General features: G+C 39.2%; 2 protein-coding genes across 6 annotated transcripts in view; one reads left to right on the top strand and one right to left on the bottom strand.

Annotated features, from left to right (window-relative positions):
- Positions 1-3,200, top strand: part of LOC131344197 (NACHT, LRR and PYD domains-containing protein 3-like) — a 17,898-nt gene extending 14,698 nt beyond the window's left edge. The window contains exons 13-14 of the mRNA XM_058376288.1: positions 123-169; positions 394-3,200. Coding sequence (XP_058232271.1) covers positions 123-169; positions 394-935 — 589 coding nt within the window. The 3' untranslated portion in view covers positions 936-3,200. The remainder of the gene's footprint in view (positions 1-122; positions 170-393) is intronic.
- On the bottom strand, positions 3,198-19,692 carry LOC131344195 (NACHT, LRR and PYD domains-containing protein 3-like). Of its 5 annotated transcripts, none has more exons than XM_058376284.1 (18): positions 19,459-19,691; positions 16,850-16,945; positions 16,250-16,356; positions 15,482-15,659; positions 14,769-14,875; positions 14,544-14,631; positions 13,427-13,533; positions 12,881-13,148; positions 12,458-12,671; positions 10,051-11,839; positions 8,592-8,852; positions 8,236-8,409; positions 7,970-8,149; positions 7,303-7,476; positions 5,937-6,107; positions 4,935-5,084; positions 4,646-4,692; positions 3,198-4,457 (listed from the first exon to the last, which is right to left on the bottom strand). In XM_058376284.1, the coding sequence occupies exons 1-18, from the start codon at positions 19,495-19,497 to the stop codon at positions 3,916-3,918; spliced, it is 4,692 nt and encodes a 1,563-aa protein (XP_058232267.1). In that variant the 5' UTR covers positions 19,498-19,691; the 3' UTR covers positions 3,198-3,915. The 5 variants fall into 5 exon arrangements, 4 of the variants coding, with proteins under 4 accessions (XP_058232267.1, XP_058232269.1, XP_058232268.1 ...); XM_058376286.1 differs by having other exon boundaries at positions 16,850-16,948; positions 19,459-19,690; XM_058376285.1 differs by having other exon boundaries at positions 16,850-16,948; positions 19,464-19,690.

Below are 19,692 nucleotides of genomic sequence, written 5' to 3'. Positions count from 1 at the left end.
CAGTGGGGTTGAGGGCAAGAGTAACGTAGATGGAGTGCCACAGTTTTGATGGGAGAAGCAGGTTTAGAAATTATGTCTAAACAGAACAGTTATAATAATTCCTCACTTCCCTGTTGTTACAGTGTGGACCACAGTGATGAATGCAGAACCAAACAAGGAATGAAGAAATGTAAGTGTACATGTATTTGTAATTAAAATTCAACCTGACAGTTACATAAGATTGATTAACTGGATATTTGTTTCACTGGAACACTAAGTTACTATTCAGTCAATTGGGATGAGCCAAAGCTTATGAGCTCAGCATAAGGCTACGACAGTTCAGTAATATATATCTAATACTTTACAAAATATATTAATATCTCTTCACTTTATTTTGGTCCACTCTTTCCTCAGATGCCTGTGAGATCACCCTAGACCCAAACACCGCACACAAAACCCTGATATTGACCAGAAACAAAATGGTGACGATGACAAAAGATGCACAGCCGTATCCCGATCATCCAGACCGCTTCGAGTACTATGCTGAAGTTCTGTGCAAAGAATCCCTGATCGGCACTCGCTTCTACTGGGAAGTTGAGTGGACCGGAGATGTCGTTTACATAGGGGTCGCTTACAAAGGGATCGACAGAAAAGGCCGCAGCACAGACTGTAAACTGGGGATGAATAACAAATCCTGGATTCTGTCCTGTTCGAACGACTACGGCTATTACGTTAGTTATAATAACATAGAGACCGTTGTACCTGCTCCACAAAATCCGTCCAAAAGAATGGGTATTTATCTAGACTGGAATGCTGGCACACTCTCTTATTTTATCATCTCAGCTGGCAGGCTGTATCACACATATACGTTTCACACAACATTCACTGAGCCACTTTATCCAGCCATCAGGGTCTATAACTACAGTGACACAGTCACATTGTGTGAGCTAGTATAACACTAGGGCATGCATTTTTGGAAATTTAAAAAGCATGCAGTGAATTTAGTCCTGTGATAAGGAAGAGTTTAAGCCAGGGGTGTCCAATCTTATCCAGAAAGGGCCGGTGTGGGTGCAGGTTTTCATTCCAACCAAGCACCTGATTCCAACTGGCTAATCAACTGATCTTGGCTTTCAGTAGACTAAGGTGTGGCTTCTGCTCGTTTGGAATGAAAACCTGCACCCACACCGGCTGTTTGCGGATAAGATTGGACACCCCTGGTTTAAGCAGAGGAGATTTATTTATTTATTTTGACAAATAGGGTACAAGGCAGTAGTGAGACCGTCCATACTGTATGGTTTAGAGGCAGTGTCACTGAGGAAGAGACAAGTACATCAGAGGGACAGCTCATGTCAGACATTTGGGGGACGAAGTTAGAGAGGCTAGATTAAGATGGTTTGGACATGTCCAGAGGAGGGAGAGTGAGTATATTGGTAGGAGAATGTTGGACATGGAGCTGCCAGGCAGGAGGGAAAGAGGAAGGCCAAAGAGGAGGTATATGGATGTAATAAATGAGGATATGAAGCTAGTGGGTGCAAGTGTTGAGGATGCAGAAGACAGGGATAGGTGGAGGGAGATGATTCGCTGTGGCCACCCCTGAAGGGAAAAGCCGAAAGAAGAAGAAGAAGAAGAAGATTATATGATTATATATAGTCATGGCAAAACAAATGTACACCCTCTATGTTCTATGTGGTTATTTATTTGCTTAAACAACAGATGTGTGGCCTTGACCAGCTTCTATAAACTAATAAGCACCCTCTTATCGTTCAGTATCATGTAGAACGCCTAGGAAGATTTGCAACTATCTTAAAGGTGAAAGAAAGTTTTGGAGATGACCTTATAACCCATCCCAACTTTATAAGCAGTCATAATTGCTTCGCTGAGGTCATGGCTCATGTCCTTTCTTCATGGCATCACGTAGACACACCTGGGTGCTTCAGAAAACCAAACTTCCAAAAGGTTCTGCTTTTATAGAGATAGAAATAGTCACACTTTTATGGTATCTGTTAGATCCCCCAGCTTGATTGTTCTTGGGGGCTTGAAGATGAAGAATAAGATGTGATTACATTTATATTATTAACATTTATGGCATTTGGCAGACACCCTTATCCACTTACTTTAATCTCTTTTATACATCTGAGCAGGTGATGGTTACAGGCCTTGCTCAATGGCAGCTTGATGGCCCTGGGGTTTAAACTTATAATCTTCCAATCAGTGGTCCAACATCATCAGACAATAACACAACCCCGGCTGATTTCAAAAAGCTAGAGTGAAGATTCATTAGAAATATTAAAATGCTTTTAAACCATATTAACATATATATGTACATTATTTATTTTAATATGATTGCTGTATTATTGTGAAAATAAAGCCAAAGATACGAGCAACAAACTGTTTGTTATTGACGAGGAGCAGGAAGCCGAGCCGATGCGTCTGAACCAGAGGAGAACCAGAAACGTTACTACACTCTTCCTGTATACACCGAGCAGCCATAACATTATGACCACCTGCCTAATATTGTGTCAGTCCCCCTTTTGCTGCCAAAACAACCCTGACTCCACTGGATCCCTGAAGGTGTGCTGTGGCACCAAGATATTAGGAGCAGATCCTGTAAGTCCTGTAAGTTGCGATGTGGGGCCTCCATAGATCGGACTTGTTTGTCCAGCACATCCCACAGATGCTCGATTGGATTGAGATCTGGGGAATTCGAGGGCCAAGTCAACACCTCAAACTGGTTGTTGTGCTCATCAAACCATTCCTGAACCATTTTTGTCACCGGTTCACCACTATTCCTTCCTTGGACCACTTTTGATAGATACTGACCACTGCAGACCGGGAACACCCCACAAGAGCTGCAGTTTTAGAGATGCTCTGATCCAGTCGTCTAGCCATCACAATTTGGCCCTTCGTCAAACTCGCTCAAATCCTTACGCTTATCCATTTTTCCTGCTTCTAACACATCGACTTTGAGGACAAAATGTTCACTTGCTGTCTAATATATCCCACCCACTAACAGGTGCCATGATGAGGAGAGCATCAGTCTTATTCACGGCACCTGTAACTGGTCATAATGTTATGCCTGATCGGTGAATTCTTGTATCCTTATATACTCATATAGTTGGTGCATTTGTCATTAATTTACTATTCATATAATACAAATGTAAAAAGTGACAAGAGAAATAACAAAGGCTGATAAACAAGAAACCATATTTAAAGATGCATTTAAAATAGAAGCCTTTATTTGTCATGTATACATTACAGTACAGTGAAATTCTTTCTTCACATATCCCAGCTTTGGGGGTTGGGGTCAGAGCCCAGTATATGTTAGATATATTTATATAAAACAAACATACAGATGATCAGACCTACTCTTCAGCAGCTGACCAGCACCCTTCAAGTGGCATTAATAAATGACAACAACAGCAGCAACAACAGCAGCAACATTAATAATAATAATAAAATAATAATAAAAACATTATTATTATTATTATTATTATTATTATTATTATTATTATTATTATTATTAATAATAATAATTATTATTATTATTATTATTAATAATAATAATAATAATCTTACAGATTACAAATATAGACTCCAATATGTGAAAATGACTGCGGTTCCTTTAATTTGATCATCTTTAATAATGTTTGAGGTAATTCTCTAAACCTTCAAAGTTTTAGAGATATGTAAACGACTTTCGGAGGACTTTGTGTCAGTCGCCTATATATGGTTATTATGCCAGCATCAAGAAGTGTGGACACTTCAGCCAGCCTACACTGATGTATACAGTTGTATGGGGGTTAATTAGGTACAGCACATATTTGCCTGCTGTGATAAAACTCAGATGACTCAATAAAAATATTTTACCGAAAACCAAACTAAATTCAAGGCCCACTTTTAATTTTCGGTAATTGTGCAGACATGCATGTTATTGTTTTATACTATCTCACACAACGTGACTGTGTCATTGTAGTTATAAACACTGATGGCTGGATAGAGGGGTTCAGTGAATGTTGTATGAAAGGTGTACATGTGATACAGACTTTCAGCAGAGATAATAAAGTAAGAGAGTGTGCCAGCGTTCCAGTCTAGATAGATACCCATCCTTTTGGATGGATTAGGTGGAGAAGGTAAGACGGTCTCCTTGCTGTTATAACTAACATAATAACCGTAATCGTTCGAACAGAACAGAATCCAGGATTTGTTATTCATTGCCAGTTTGCAGTCTATCCCACGACCTTTTCTGTTGATCCCTTTGTAAGTGACTCCTATATAAACGACATCTCCAGTCCACTCAACTTCCCAGTAGAAGCGAGCGCCGATCAGGGATTCTTTGCACAGAACCTGGCAATAGTATTCAAACCGATCTGGGTGGTCTGGGTGTGAATGCTCGCCTTTTGTCTTTGTGACTATTTTGTTACCTGTCAGTGACAGGGTTCTGTGTGCGGTGTTTGGGTCCAGGGTGATCTCACAGGCATCTGTGGAAAGAGTAACCCAGAACAAATGACTGATAGATAAGACTTAAGTCTTATAATTATATGTGTGCAGCAAACAGAAGACACTTTTTTGTTTGGAAGGTGAGTTGCAACAGGAACTAATGAAATACTTGACTGGTTACGAAACAGGAAATGTTGAAACCAAAATATTTAAGATATTGCATGCTTACATTTCTTTAGTCCTGGATTGATTCTGCAAGCCTCACAATGATCCACACTGTAAAAAGAACAAAACTCATCAAGCGATGTGGACTTGATGGAGCCATTACACAGTTAAGGCCCTTCTGCCGATCAAAAGACATCAAACTAATCTGAATGCTGTCTTGAAGGCCTCATTTCGATTGAAATGGGTTTGCAGTATATGGAAATAAAACTTTGAAATGTCACCTGCATTGACCTTGGAGTTGGTCTTTGAGTTCCTGACTTGCCGAAATGTTTTGCTTCCTTTACTCTACTTACCAAAGTTCACAAACAGCAGAGAGCTGTCTCAGTCCTGCCTCTCCTAAATGATTGTAGCTGAGGTCCAGCTCTCTTAGCTGTGATGGAACTGAGCTTAAAGCTGAAGCTAGGGCAGAACCGCCTTCCTCTGTAACACAACACCCTGAAAGACTGTAGACCAACAAGACAAAAACACTCAATCAATCAATGTGTTTCACTATTCTCTTCATTTGTGCGATTAATTAAGGTATAGTGCATTTACAAATATCTAATATATTGTACTCAAAATAATCACAAATAAGCATAATATAGAACTTGACGGTGATGCCTCAACCACCTGCAAATCTAGTCCTTTCAGATGTTTGACCTTGCTGCACAACTTTTGTGGATCATCTCTGTATTTTTTGTGAATTCGAATCTGGCCATCTGATTTTGCCACTGATCAACGGATTGCACCTTGTGGTATATTTCTAATCTCAAAGTCTTCTTTCAAATGGTGAATTGTGATACCTTCACCACTGCCTTGTGGAGGTTGTTGGTGACGTCCCCAGCTGCTGTTTTTGGGTTTGTCTCACAATGTTTCCTTGTTTTTCCTTGATCAACCTGTTAGCTGTCTGGTTCTTACTTCACCAGTAGCGTCTTTTCTTTTTCAGTTTGAAAAGTTTTTCAGTTTTCAGTTTCAGTTTCACTTTTTCAGTTTATAGTTACTGCCTATACCTGGTGCTTGTGCAATGGCTCTGGTCGATTTATTCTCTTTTCTCAGGTTCAAAAACAGCTGAGACAGCTCTCTATGGTTTTCCTGTTGATTTAACTTTTTTTTTTTTTTAAAAAAAACAAAAAACCAAAACTGACCTATATTTTTGGAGAGGACAATCATAACAATAGCAACAAAATGACAGCTCAAGTTATAATGTATAGTAAAGATTTTAAGTTTCAATGCTATTCTTGGATATCTTAAATGTTATTGGTGAAAGTTCCATTACAATTACTGAGAAAATCATAAAATGCAGGAAATTAACTTACCCCAGTCTCTGCAGTGTGCAGTGTGGATGTCGCAGACCAGTGCAAAGCATCTCCACACCTGAATCATACAGATCGTTGTCTCTTAGCTCCAAATCTGTCAAGCAAGTGGGGGTACTCAGGACTTTGGCCAGATTCACACAAGAACTGTCTGTGAGATTACACCAGCGCAGGCTACAGCAGAGGAGACACACGAAAAATACCAGAGTCAGAAATTAGTCCATATTCCTTTTCTACTGTATAAAAAATACAAAAAAATTGTAATTTTATACACATATAAATACCTACTCTATATTAAAACATGGTATTTCATTTGCTAAACACAAACTGTGTCTAGTGATAAAAGCACCTATGCATTACTATATACACTATTTGTCAAAAGTTTTGGGACACCCCTCCAAATCATTGAATTCAGGTGTTTTTTTTCAGGGGTTGGGTTCGGCCACTTAGTTCCAGTAAAATTAACTCTTAATGCTTCAGCATACCAAGACATTTTGGACCATTTCATGCTCCCAACTTTGTGGGAACAGTTTGGGGATGACCCCTTCCTGTTCCAACATGACTGCACACCAGTGCACAAACCAAGGTCCATAAAGACATGGATGAGTGAGTTTGGTGTGGAGGAACTTGACTGGCCTGCACCTTGAGTCCTGACCTCAACCTGATAGAACACCTTTGGGATGAATTAGAGCAGAGAATGTGAGCCAGGTCTTCTCATCCAACATCAGTCCCTGACCTCACAAATGCGCTTCTAGAGGAACGGTCAAAAATCCCCATAAACACACTCCTAAACATTGTGGAAAACCTTCCCAGAAGAGTTAAAGATTTTATAGCTACAAAGTCCATATTACATTCATGTGCAGGTAAAGGCAGACGTACCAGTTTTGGTCTGGCTTGCAGTCTCCGCTCTAATTCATCCCAAGTATTCTATCAGATTTTATGGGGTTGAGGTCAGGTCTCTGTGCAGGGCAGTCAAGTTCCTCCTCACCAAACTCGCTCATCCATGTCTTTATGGACCTTGCTTTGTGCACTGGTGTGCAGTCATGTTGGAACAGGAGGGGGTCATCCCCAAACTGTTCCCACAAAGTTAGATAGATAGATAGATAGATAGATAGATAGATAGATAGATAGATAGATAGATAGATAGATAGATAGATAGATAGATAGATAGATACTTTATTGATCCCGAAGGAAATTCCCATGAACACACTCCTAAACCTTGTGGAAAGCCTTCCCAGAAGAGTTAAAGCTGTTAGAGCAGCAAAGGGTGGGCCAACTCTATATTACATTCATACGCATGCAAAGGCAGACGTCCCAAAACCTTTGACAATATAGTGAACATAAAAGCTCTCATTCATACAACATTTACCTCAGTTTTTCTAGTTTGCTGTTTGGGCTGATGAGTCCATCACAAATCAGTTTTACTCCTGAATCTCCTATGCAGTTGTTGCTTAGATCAAGCTCTCTCAGATGTGGATCTGCTGACTTTAAAGCCAAAGCCAGCGTTTTGCATGCGTTCGTTGAAATACCGACATCGACAAGTCTGCAATGGAGTAAATAACACCGTCAATGGCATAGGTATCACCTTTTTTTAATCATATCACATATTTGCTTTGCACTTTACACAACGATCGGAGACAACATGTCCAGATTCATTTAGATTCCAGCCCAATTGCGCACATCTTCCTGGAGCTGATCAGTCCATTTGACTTGACAGGTCACCAAATGTGCCAGAAATGGTTCTTTAGAGTAATGCCAGAGAAAAAGAAATATTGGGTTACTAAAAAACTGGAAGAAATCCCAACACAAATCTTACATTTACTTAATAGAAGGGGAAAAAAATTAGTTTATACCTTCAGTTCGTTTTTTGGCGATAGAGAATAAAATTCTATGGCATTGCTGTAAAAATCTTTTTCCTTCCACCACTGATACATTTCATCAACTATATGAATTTCCCTTAATGTACTAAACAGTGGTAACCACACGATCTTAAGTTTACAGTAAGCACAAGTGTGAAATGTCCAACATTGCTGTACCTGAGATTCAGTCCTTCCAGTGTACAATCTGGATGCATTAGTCCCTCACAGAGCTGCTGGATTCCCGAGACTCCCAATTTATTGTAGCTGAGATTTAGCTCTCTAAGGTATGAGTTGGGTGACTGCAAAACAGCTTTCAATGCTTCACACGAGTTGTGCGTGAGATCACATCTGTCCAACCTGTAGTGTAACCAAAATCATTAAAAATTTTCATCAGGTTACGACTTAAGAAAATAAATTGTTTGTAGGTGCGGAACACAGTTTACCCAAGTTTCTCAAGATGACACTGTAAACTACTCAGTCCAGCAGTCAGAAGCTTCACTCCAGAGTCTCTCATGTTATTGCAGCCAAGATCGAGCTCTTTGAGGTGTGAGTTCGCAGACTGAAAGTACGAGGCAATTAACTGACAAGACGGTTCCGAGAAGTTGGTGCCAGCCAATCTGCAAACAGGAAATTTATGGTGAAATACTAGTAATAATACATAGGAAGTAGGATTTGCTAATTTAAATAGGTTATTATAATTATTTTACCTTATATAGGATTTATTTCATACACTAAATAAGTAGATATAGGCTTGCAATAATTGACATATGACTTATTAAGCACTACTTATAATACAAACCCAAGTGTCTGAAGTTTGCAGTGTGGACTCATCAGACAATCACAAAGCAGCTTCACTCCTGCATGTTCGAGGTTGTTACAGCTGAGATTTAGCTTCTCAAGTTTGCTGTGTGGATTTGAAAGGCCGTTACAGAGAAATTTGACTCCTAAGTCCCCTAAATTATTAAAACTAAGGTCCAGTTCTGTCAGGTGTGAGTTAGCTGACTGGAGGACCGAAGCCAGAGTCTCGCAGGATTCGTCTGTGAGGTTGATACCAGCGAGGCTGTGAAGAGTCGATTATTGAAAACGAGTTAAAAATGTAACACAATGAGAAGATATCAAATGACTTAACATGTTAGTGCATTTTTCAGTGAAACTAAGAAAAAAAAAAACTTTTCTGTGCATCCATTTTAAGTCCAAATGGCAAGCTAGCCAAATTCCAGGACTATAATTTGACTCAGTTGTAATAATTGTGGATTGTATTATAATTTTGAGAATGGCAGATGGGGGCATATATCCTCCTTCTGAAATATTGATGTGAGCTTACGAGCTCCCTACAAGGCTCTATCCATTGTTCTGTAACAGGACAAAATGGCTGCCACATAGCAAAGACACAGACGTCTTGTTATTCATCAGTCCTGTAAACGTTTAGCATGTAGACACTGGGCAGTGCATTGTGTCTGACATTTCTAGAACAATTACTGTCACATATCATACAAAGGAGGTGTACTAGAGGGTGTAGAGTAATGCCTTTACAGTTTCTTATTTTCTTATTGTTTCTTATTTTATTGGCAGATCTTAATAGAAATTAATGATTAAAATTAAATAGCAAAATAGTCTGCCGATAGAACACGGAAATCTAAAGATTAAAATAGTAAAATATGTGTAGAAATTGGATTAATAGTCTTATATTTGTTCTATATTACTTGCTAAGATGCTTTTTTTGGTAATTTACTGGATACACTGGATTACATCTGCTTGTAGAAATGCGTCTCTGCGCTTGTGTAGGAACAGATATGATTATGGTGCAATCCATTGCTTATTATTCTCTGTGAAACCGTTGCTACTACCGGTTTCTGGTTGTCCTATGAGTGCCGGCTTCTTCCACACATCCCTTATTATTAGTCTTAAGGCATAGTGTCAAATATTCATGGCGCACTTGTTCAGGGACATGTTGTTGTTGTGGTTCAGTGAACTTTCCACCTGCATGTTACTAAACCAACTGTCCTGACAGGGATGTTTATGGTCTGTGCTATGGGTCTTGAGTCTGGTACCTTTTTCCTTTCAAGTGTTGTTTAATAATGGTGTACCCGAGAATTCTCACAGTAAAACATGTTTTTACAGTGTAGAGATCGCTAATTACTGTAATGCCATGTAAATTTCACAGTACTGGTGTTCACATCGTTAATAATTGAGCCCGATACTGTCACACTCATAGAAGGTTCTATTACTTTGATGATATAATTCGAGTGGGAACTTACATTGCTTTTCTTGAGATCCTGACAACCGGCAACAGCCTCTGATATCCCTCAAGAGATGTATTGCACATTTTTACGTCAAATTCATTAATCACGTCATCAGATGTTAGCAGCACATAGGCTAGAGCCGAGCACTGGTCAGGTTTGAGCTCAGTCTCTGAATTCCTGCCTGAGCTCAAGAAACTATGAATTTCTTCCACCAGTGAGTTGTAATTCAGTTCATTCAGACAGTGAAATAAGTTGATTGTTCTTTCTGCTGATGATTCGTTTCTGATCCTCTCTTTAATGTACTCAACTGTTTCTTCCAAGCTCTCAGAGCAGCTTTTTGGCAGCAGTCCTCTCAGAAGAACCTGATTAGAGTCAAGTGAGAGACCGAGAAGAAAGCGCAGGAAAAGGTCAAAGTGTCCGTTCTCACTCTGCATGGCTCTGTCTACAGCACTCTTGTGTAAATCTGATATCTTTGTGGTTTGGTTCAGATTCCCTGCATCTTTACTGAAAATGTTCGTATCATTGTTTACAAATTTAACCAGCACGTACATCGCTGCTAGATGCTCCTGAATACTCAGGTGGACGAAGCAGAAGACCTTCTCTCGGTACAATCCGAACTCTTCTTTAAAGATTTCTGTGCAAATCGCGGAGTACTCAGATGCTTCGGCAACATTAATGCCACATTCAATCAGATCTTCTTCATAGAAAATCAGATTTCCTTTCTCCAGCTGCAGAAACGCTAGCTCAGCCAGTTTAAGAAGCATTTCCTTGTCGGATTCCGTCAGGTCCATGTCTTCCTTGGTCATTCCATGGTACTTCTTGTTCTTTAAATGTGTCTGGATGATGAGGAAGTGAGTGTACATCTGAGTCAGAGTTTTAGGCACCTCCATGTCTGCTTTACCCAACATTCTTTCCAGAACCGTAGCTGAAATCCAGCAGAAGACTGGTATATGACACATGATGTGGAGGCTCCTTGAAGATTTAACGTGTGCAACAATTTTGTCAGCAAGACTTGGATCACTGAACCTCTTCCTGAAGTATCGCACTTTCTCTGAGTCGTTAAATCCTCGAACCTCTGTAACCCGATCGATACAATCAGGAGGGATCTGATCGGCCGCCGCTGGCCGGGAGGTTATCCACAGAAGTGCGGTGGGAAGTAGATTTCCTCGGATGAGGTTTGTTAGCAGCACATCTACAGGGATTTCCTTTGTTACGTCACAACACATTTCATTATTCTTAAAATTAAGCGGAAGTCGACACTCGTCCAGGCCGTCAAAGATAAATAGAGTTTTTAGTTCTTCACAACTAACAGGTATTAATTCTTTAAGTTCTGGAAAATACTGAGAAAGGAGTTGAATCACACTATATTTGTTATCTCCCTTTAAATTCAGATCACGGAAAGGAAGCGGGAAAATGAAGTAAATATCCTGGTTCTCTTTTCCTTCTGCCCAGTCCAAGATGAATTTGTGGACAGAAACCGTTTTCCCGATCCCAGCAATGCCCTTTGTTAACACGGTGCGGATGCGCTTTTTCTGTCCGTGTAAAGGTTTAAAGATGTCGTTGCATTGTATCACGGTCTCCTGCGTGTCTCTGTTCTTGCATGCTTCCTCAATCAGTCTGACCTCATGTTCTTTATTAATACCTTCATCCCCTCCTTCTGTAATGAGGAGCTCAGTGTAGATATCGTTTAGGAGAATCGGAGTCCCTTGCTGAGCATTTCCTTCGTTTATGCACTCGAACTTAGATTTGAGATGACGCTGTAATTTCGCTTTTAGACGATCCTGAATGGTCTTAAGATTTCTCTCTATGGAAAAAAAAATGAAATTAGTTCTGGATTATTCACACTTTGCCAACACGATTTTTGCAAATGAATACTGCTGTGTTACATGTAGAAATAATCTCCCAGAATTATCCATAGTTAGATGACCATCTGACCCCAGAGAACTTGATCAGGTGACTGGTTTCTTAGAGTCAACATTTTGCCACACCCTAGCTCCAGTTAGCACTAGCACCCTGGTACAGTGATCACCCACACACACTCACACACCTTAAAACTGACCACTAGGAAATTAGAAAGTATATGGCGTCAAACTAAATTGGTAGTATTTCAAGCAGCATGGAAGGAAAGTCTCCTAAGCTACAGAAAAATGTCTTAGTTCTGCGAGATCAGCGTATCTCCACCCTATTTAAAGACAACAATGACTTCATGACAAAACCTGTTGAGGATCATTTTCTTACAAATACTATGTTATACGATCACCATCTGACTGTTTGGTACAGTCTCAGCATTTATGTGCACTATCTACTCCATTTCATTTATAAATTCAGACCCTTTGTCACTGGAAATGCCTGAATGAACAGATTCTCATGTTAGAAACACCTTAAATACAATGATAGAAAATGAACATTTTCTCCATCTTACCGTTCTCCAACATGACCATTATTGCTATCTTCAGAGCCACCTCAGAACCAAATGTCTCCAGTATAAGCTTAGGTACTTCACGGATATCGCAAATCACCTGAGGAGTCTCAAAGCATTCTGGGTAATTTTGGCATAGATAACTCATAAACTTGTTTTTGTCCACTTTGTTTAGTGTATGTTCAAGTAGAGACACTGTGTCCAGCTCTTTGGAGACCTGTAAAAAAAAATGTGGCACCTTAGTGGTTAAGGTATTGGGTTATTGATCGGAAGGTTGTGAGTTCAACTCCCAGGTCCACCAAGCAGCCGCCCCTGAGCAAGGCCCTTGCTCAGTTGTATAAAATGAGATAAATTGTAAGTCAGTGAATGCATTCATTGATATTATAGTATTTGTATAAAATCTCCATCACTGAAAACATATCTTACCTTGGCACCTGTTGTGTAGCATATGTTGTGGTCTTGGTGTTCCAGATTAGCACACTGTTCACAGATCAGAGTCTGATCAGTCTTGCAGAAAACGTCAAGAGGAGCACAGTGCTGCAGGCAGAGGCTTTCCTCTCTGCACCTTGTCAGCCTTGCTGATGCGTACATCTCTGTTGTCATTGGTGATGGATGCAAACCTTTAAACCTTTCCCCAATTTCTTTGTCATCCTGGATGACTTCCTCTGTTAGGTCACTGTCCTCAAAGACATGGCTAGGAGACGGTAAGACAGAAGATTTATCTCAAGGCTAAGAATTACACAAGAACACAAAGACCTCATTAACATGCCTTGCTTTAGTCGTAGGATATTTAATAAAAAATGTTATCATAATATTTAAAATTGAAGCTAACATTTCACTTGAAGTAATCCATGTTCAGAAAGATCATGTTCCAAGATCGCATTTGTCTTATTATTATGTCTTTTACAGAGATTGTATAAAATAATAGAATAAAAAGGAATGTCTTTTGAAGCAGAAATAAAAGCTTCTGACCGTCTTTTGGTGCTCTGGCCCTTTCGGCTGAAGACGTATGCGCAATCCATGGATGCATTGCTCTTCAGTGACACACAGCTAGGACCAGGTGAGTCTGCTCTTTCTACCTAGATAACCAAATATATTCATAGAAACAGTGTTTTTCCATCAGCAAATAAATTAGAATGACTTACATTTGAAATCAAGACTCTTTTCAAATGACATATTTCATTATTTATTCATTTATTTATAATATAATTGCTCCATCTGATGAGGTAGATTAATGTTTGTACTCGTTGTATTCATGCAATATCTCAGTTGCCTGTTTACAATTTTATTTTTTATTGTTATGTACATATATATTCAGCTGCTCATTTTCTACTAAATTTTAATGTTACATACAGATATATTTGAAAGTCTGTAAGCTTGTCAGCTCTTGTTATCTATCTATCTATCTATCTATCTATCTATCTATCTATCTATCTATCTATCTATCTATCTATCTATCTATCTATCTATCTATCTGTCTGTCTGTCTGTCTGTCTATCTATCTATCTATCTATCTATCTATCTATCTATCTGTCTGTCTGTCTGTCTGTCTGTCTGTCTCTGTCTGTCTCTGTCTGTCTGTCTGTCTGTCTATCTATCTATCTGTCTGTCTGTCTGTCTGTCTGTCTATCTATCTGTCTGTCTGTCTGTCTGTCTGTCTGTCTGTCTGTCTATCTATCTATCTATCTATCTATCTATCTATCTATCTATCTATCTATCTATCTATCTATCTATCTATCTGCTATCTAACTTTCTACTTCAGGTATAGACTGTGGTCTTTATTATGATGTCACCTGCTAAGACTAAAAATGAATTAACTCTAAAATAATGTAAAGATAGCAGTGAAAATATAACACTACATTACTGTGCACAAAGATTTTCCCAATTCTAAGAATCCCATGTCCTACCCTACCTCTTTTTGTGTAGGTTTGGTCTAGTTTAGAGATCAGGGTTTAATCTGTCTTGCAATAAACTTCAAGAAATGCACAGAAAACATACAGGTCTTCCTTTCAGTGCCTGGTCAGCTTGGGTGATGTGTAACTCAGACATACTGATAGTTCTGGGGTGAAATTAAAGTTCTCCCACTCACTTTTTCATCCCTGTTGATTTCCACTGTTCTGCCACTCCCCCCTGAGACGTAGTTCCCTGACGTCGAGCCAGGTCTCTCAATCCCAACACTAAGAATTACAGAACAAACCGAGACCTAATCAACGTACAGTGTAAATAATCTTTACAAGTTATCAACTTTAAAACTGAGCTGATGTTTTCTGATAATAAAAAGAATGCAGATGGACAGATGTGTGTATTTACAGACCGTTTTCCACGACTCTTTTCTCCTTGACGGAAGACATAGGCACAATCCATGGATGCATCGCTCTTCATTGACAGACAGGTGGGAGCGGGAGAGACTGGTCTTTGTGTCTAATTAAATCAATCAAAACCAATGTAAAAAATGATCAACAATAGGCAGTGATTACAGACTGTTGTTAATAACTTATTTAACTGCTCTCCCTGCATTAAACACTACCTGAACTTCTACAGTAGGTGTGGAGACATTAATTCCAATATTATTGACATTACTGACCTCAACAAGTATGAGATATACTGACACTCAGTAGTTGTTCTTAAAGAATAATAGCGTCATTAAAGATAAAAATTACAGTATTTTAGTCAACTGAGTCCATGCATGCAGGTTGAATTTGGATCCATCTGAAAATAAGACAATTCTCCAGAACTTCCTGTCATTTTGTGCACTGCCCTTTAGACATTTCACCCTTGCTTTCTAATTCTTGCTGCTGGTTTCATTACTTTTCCTCTGTAGCCATTGATCCTGTTTTGAATAGAGGTGTCTGAAGCAATTCTGCTGTTTCTCCCCAGTTTTATCTCAACTTTTGTCACAATTAAGCCTGTATGATGACTTTCAGTTTAACCCACCAACAATGAATTAACATGCCTTGAGTATAAAATATTGAAATTGAAAGTACATAAAAAAGAATTTTGTCTTTTTTTAAGCATCTGAAGTCCTACCATAGCTCCTTTTGTGCAGCTTTTCTTATGGTCTTGGTGTTGCAGAGTCGCACACCTCTGTTTAGATGGGGACAAACTTTTTCCTCCACTTGCTTTTTCATCTTGGTTGAACTCCACTGAATTGTTACTCTTCATAGAGCGGTTAGGTGATGATGGGTTTGGACTCACCGTCTCAATACTAAGAGAACAGAACATAGAGGAAGTCCATATTAACTAAACATTGTTACACTTTACATACAATAAAAAACAGATGACATTTGCATGTCATTTCAGCATTTTTCTGCACTACATGTCACAAAATGAGACTGACCAAAACTGGAAGACTGGAATAACACCAGGTGATTTTGTTTTTCTACAGCTGTCCAGTTTGGGTGAGTCTGTGGCCATGAGATTCTCAGGTTCCTGTTCTTGGCTGACATGCATGAAACCCAATCTGGGTTTATTTTTTTCTGCTCACATGTGTGTTTATTTGAGTTCGCTACCTGGCAACTGTAATCGATGTAGCCGTTTTCCTATGATTATCTTTATCCAACTAAGCGTGAAGTACCATAATATATCTCCTGTTACATGTCTGATTACAAGTAAGCCTAACTCTTTACATTGTTCGGTTGCAGATAAAACTCTACAACTCTAAACGAATAAAAAAAGGAAAGACATAAAAGAATATACTACAAGATCTAATGCATGCTATTGTATTACTATTACTATTGAAGTTAAAATTAAATTCCAGTTTCTATTATATTCATCATAGATTTTTGAACTACAGACCGTTTTCCTCTGCTCGTTTCTCCTTGGCTGAAAACATAGGCACAATCCATGGACGCATCACTCTTCAGTGACAGACAGCTGGGTGCAGGAGAGCCTGGTCTTTCTGTCTAGTTAATTACAAACAAAATTCAACAATTATCTTAAAACAATATGCTTAGCCAATAGGTCATGTCAAAATAATGCTACCTGCCATAAAGATCTATGGTCATTTGCCATTTCCCAGTCACTAGCTATCTCTCTCGTATTACATCAAGTCTTGTAAAGAGTCACATCACAAGTCATCAGAGAAGTTAAACACATTCTTAGGAAAGCACTAACCACCTTTCTTCATGTACAAGAGCTTACAGGTGCCTGCAACTGGAGTAACACCATCCCTTTTTATTTTTCCTTAAAAAAAAGCAAGGACATTTTTTATTTCTTAGACTCCATACTTTGTCTGAGCCCCCAGGAGCTACAAACTATGAAAGAGTGTATTGTAGAACTGTTATTATCCAACCGTTCTGAGCGAAAAGAAGTTACCATGCAATAAATAATTAATTACCAGGCTTTAATTTGGTCTAGACCTGCAAATCATAGACTGGAGAATGTGAAAGTTCTCACCATCTTAACCGCAACATCTGGCGGAATATATCTGGGCTGCTTTGTAAAACCATCTTCCTTTTCCCCTCTTTGGTTTGAATCTTGCCTTTTCATGATCTACTGTACATGTGAGACAAATTATTTACTTCGATCACAAAATCAAATATCACAGTCAAGCATTTGACTAAAATCCATAAATAAAACTTATGAATTAAGCACAAAATGTAAAAAAATTCTATTGGTTTATAAAATAGTTGTAATGAATCTCTCTACACTAGGCCATATGACCCTATAGAGGGTTCAAAAATGTATGAGCATCATCAGTAACTGTATAGTTTCATATGCTGCATTTATTTTAAAATAAATAGATTTTGTCGCAATTTATTTTCCACTGGTCAGTTGTACAGTTAGTGATCATCATTTATTCTATTTGCTATTTTAAAAATATTTTATATTTTTAAATATAAAATATCTTATTCTCTTTCATTTTATTATTAGGTTGTATTTTATTTATATATATATATATATATATATATATATAGTAAATACGATATTATATTTTATATATATATATTGTGAATATTCTAATATATATATACACTATATTGCCAAAAGTATTCGCTCACCTGCCTTGACTCGCATATGAACTTAAGTGACATCCCATTCCTAATCCATAGGGTTCAATATGTCGTCGGTCCACCCTTTGCAGCTATAACAGCTTCAACTCTTCTGGGAAGGCTGTCCACAAGGTTTAGGAGTATGTTTATGGGAATTTTTGACCATTCTTGGTGATGTATGGCTTGGATGCAGCTGCTCGGCCATGGAAACCCATTCCATGAAGCTCTCTGCGCACTGTTCTTGAGCTAATCTGAAGGCCACATTAAGGCCACATCATCCCAAAGGTGTTCTATCGGGTTGAGGTCAGGACTCTGTGCAGACCAGTCAAGTTCCTCCACACCAGACTCTGTCATCCATGTCTTTATGGACCTTGCTTTGCATACAGTCATGTTGGAAGAGGAAGGGGCCAGCTCCAAACTGTTCCCACAAAGTTGGGAGCATGGAATTGTCCAAAATGTCTTGGTATGCTGAAGCATTCAAAGTTCCTTTCACTGGAACTAAGGGGCCAAGCCCAGCTCCTGAAAAACAACCCCACACCATAATCCCCCCTCCACCAAACTTTACACTTGGCACAATGCAGTCAGACAAGTACCGTTCTCCTGGCAACCGTCAAACCCAGACTCGTCCATCAGATTGCCAGATGGAGAAGCGCGATTCGTCACTCCAGAGAACGTGTCTCCACTGCTCTAGAGTCCAGTGGCGGCGTGCTTTACACCACTGCATCCGACGCTTTGCATTGCACTTGGTGACGTATGGCTTGGATGCAGCTGCTCGGCCATGGAAACCCATTCCATGAAGCTCTCTGCGCACTGTTCTTGAGCTAATCTGAAGGCCACATTAAGTTTGGAGGTCTGTAGCAATTGACTCTGCAGAAAGTTGGCGACCTCTTCGCACTATGCGCCTCAGCATCCGCTGACCCCGCTCCGTCAGTTTACGTGGCCTACCACTCTGTGGCTGAGTTGCTGTCGTTCCCAAACATTTCCACGTTCTTATAATACAGCTGACAGTTGACTGTGGAATATTTAGGAGCGAGGAAATTTCACGACTGGATTTGTTGCACAGGTGGCATCCTATCACAGTTCCACGCTGGAATTCACTGAGCTCCTGAGAGCGACCCATTCTTTCACAAATGTTTGTAAAAACAGTCTGCATGCCTAGGTGCTTGATTTTATACACCTGTGGCCATGGAAGTGATTGGAACACCTGATTCTGATTATTTGAATGGGTGAGCGAATACTTTTGGCAATATAGTGTATATATATATATATATATATATATATATATATATATATATATATATATATATATAAATATATATATATATATATTTAAATTTAATTTCATTGTCTGTACTGCTTATCCGAGCTATCCTCGGGTCACTGGGGGCCTGTGCCTATCTCAGGCATCATCTGGCATCAAGGCAGGATGTGCCCTAGATGGAGTGCCAACCCATCGCAGGGCACACACACACACACACTCATTCACTCACTATATACATATATATATATATTAGAAGTGCTTCACTTGCCCCCCCCGTACCCTTATTATTCTTACCTTAAAGGCAATATGTTAAAACCCAAACACAACAGGTTCAACAGGTGTAAGGGGGTAGAGCAGGTGATAACACCCACGTGACGTCATGCATTTCGTTTAAACTGACGATGCTGACGTTCCTAGTCTGTATGAATAACCAATACTTATCCTTTATTCACGCCTGTATTTATCATGCTATCAGTCAAGGTGTCGTTTCCGCTTCATATCTTTAACCAACCTTTACATCTTTAACATAATCCTATAATAAGTATACAGGATAATGCGAGGATGCCTACTGCACTTCCGGTTATGTTTGGAGGGTAAATATATCTTCACCCAGGAAAACAGTTTGGACCAAAACGATGAACGGATCTTGAACCGTTTTAAGTTTCAAATCGACTATAACACCGGTTCATTTCACTTGATAGTTAATTCTCGTTTATCTAACATAACGGGTCACAGAAATAACCATGTAATACCTTACAGTTCACGGTAGAAGCCTTCTTGTCCTGCCTCATGGACGACCATTTACTTTCGTTATTGCTACCGTGGAGGGGCGGGGGTGGATGGGTTTATTAAAGCCAACTCAAAAAAGAGGCTAAACTATCGGATATCTGTTTTCTTTATAACTCTAAAGTCCATGTATGCAGCTCCATGTCGGATGTTCTGCCTTTTCTGATTTCCATTTTCACTTTCCATTGTTCCAGAGTTGC

This window comes from Hemibagrus wyckioides, linkage group LG23, assembly GCF_019097595.1.
Source record: "Hemibagrus wyckioides isolate EC202008001 linkage group LG23, SWU_Hwy_1.0, whole genome shotgun sequence".
Taxonomy (NCBI): Eukaryota; Metazoa; Chordata; class Actinopteri; order Siluriformes; family Bagridae; genus Hemibagrus; species Hemibagrus wyckioides.
This window is presented reverse-complemented; position numbering and strand designations above follow the sequence as displayed.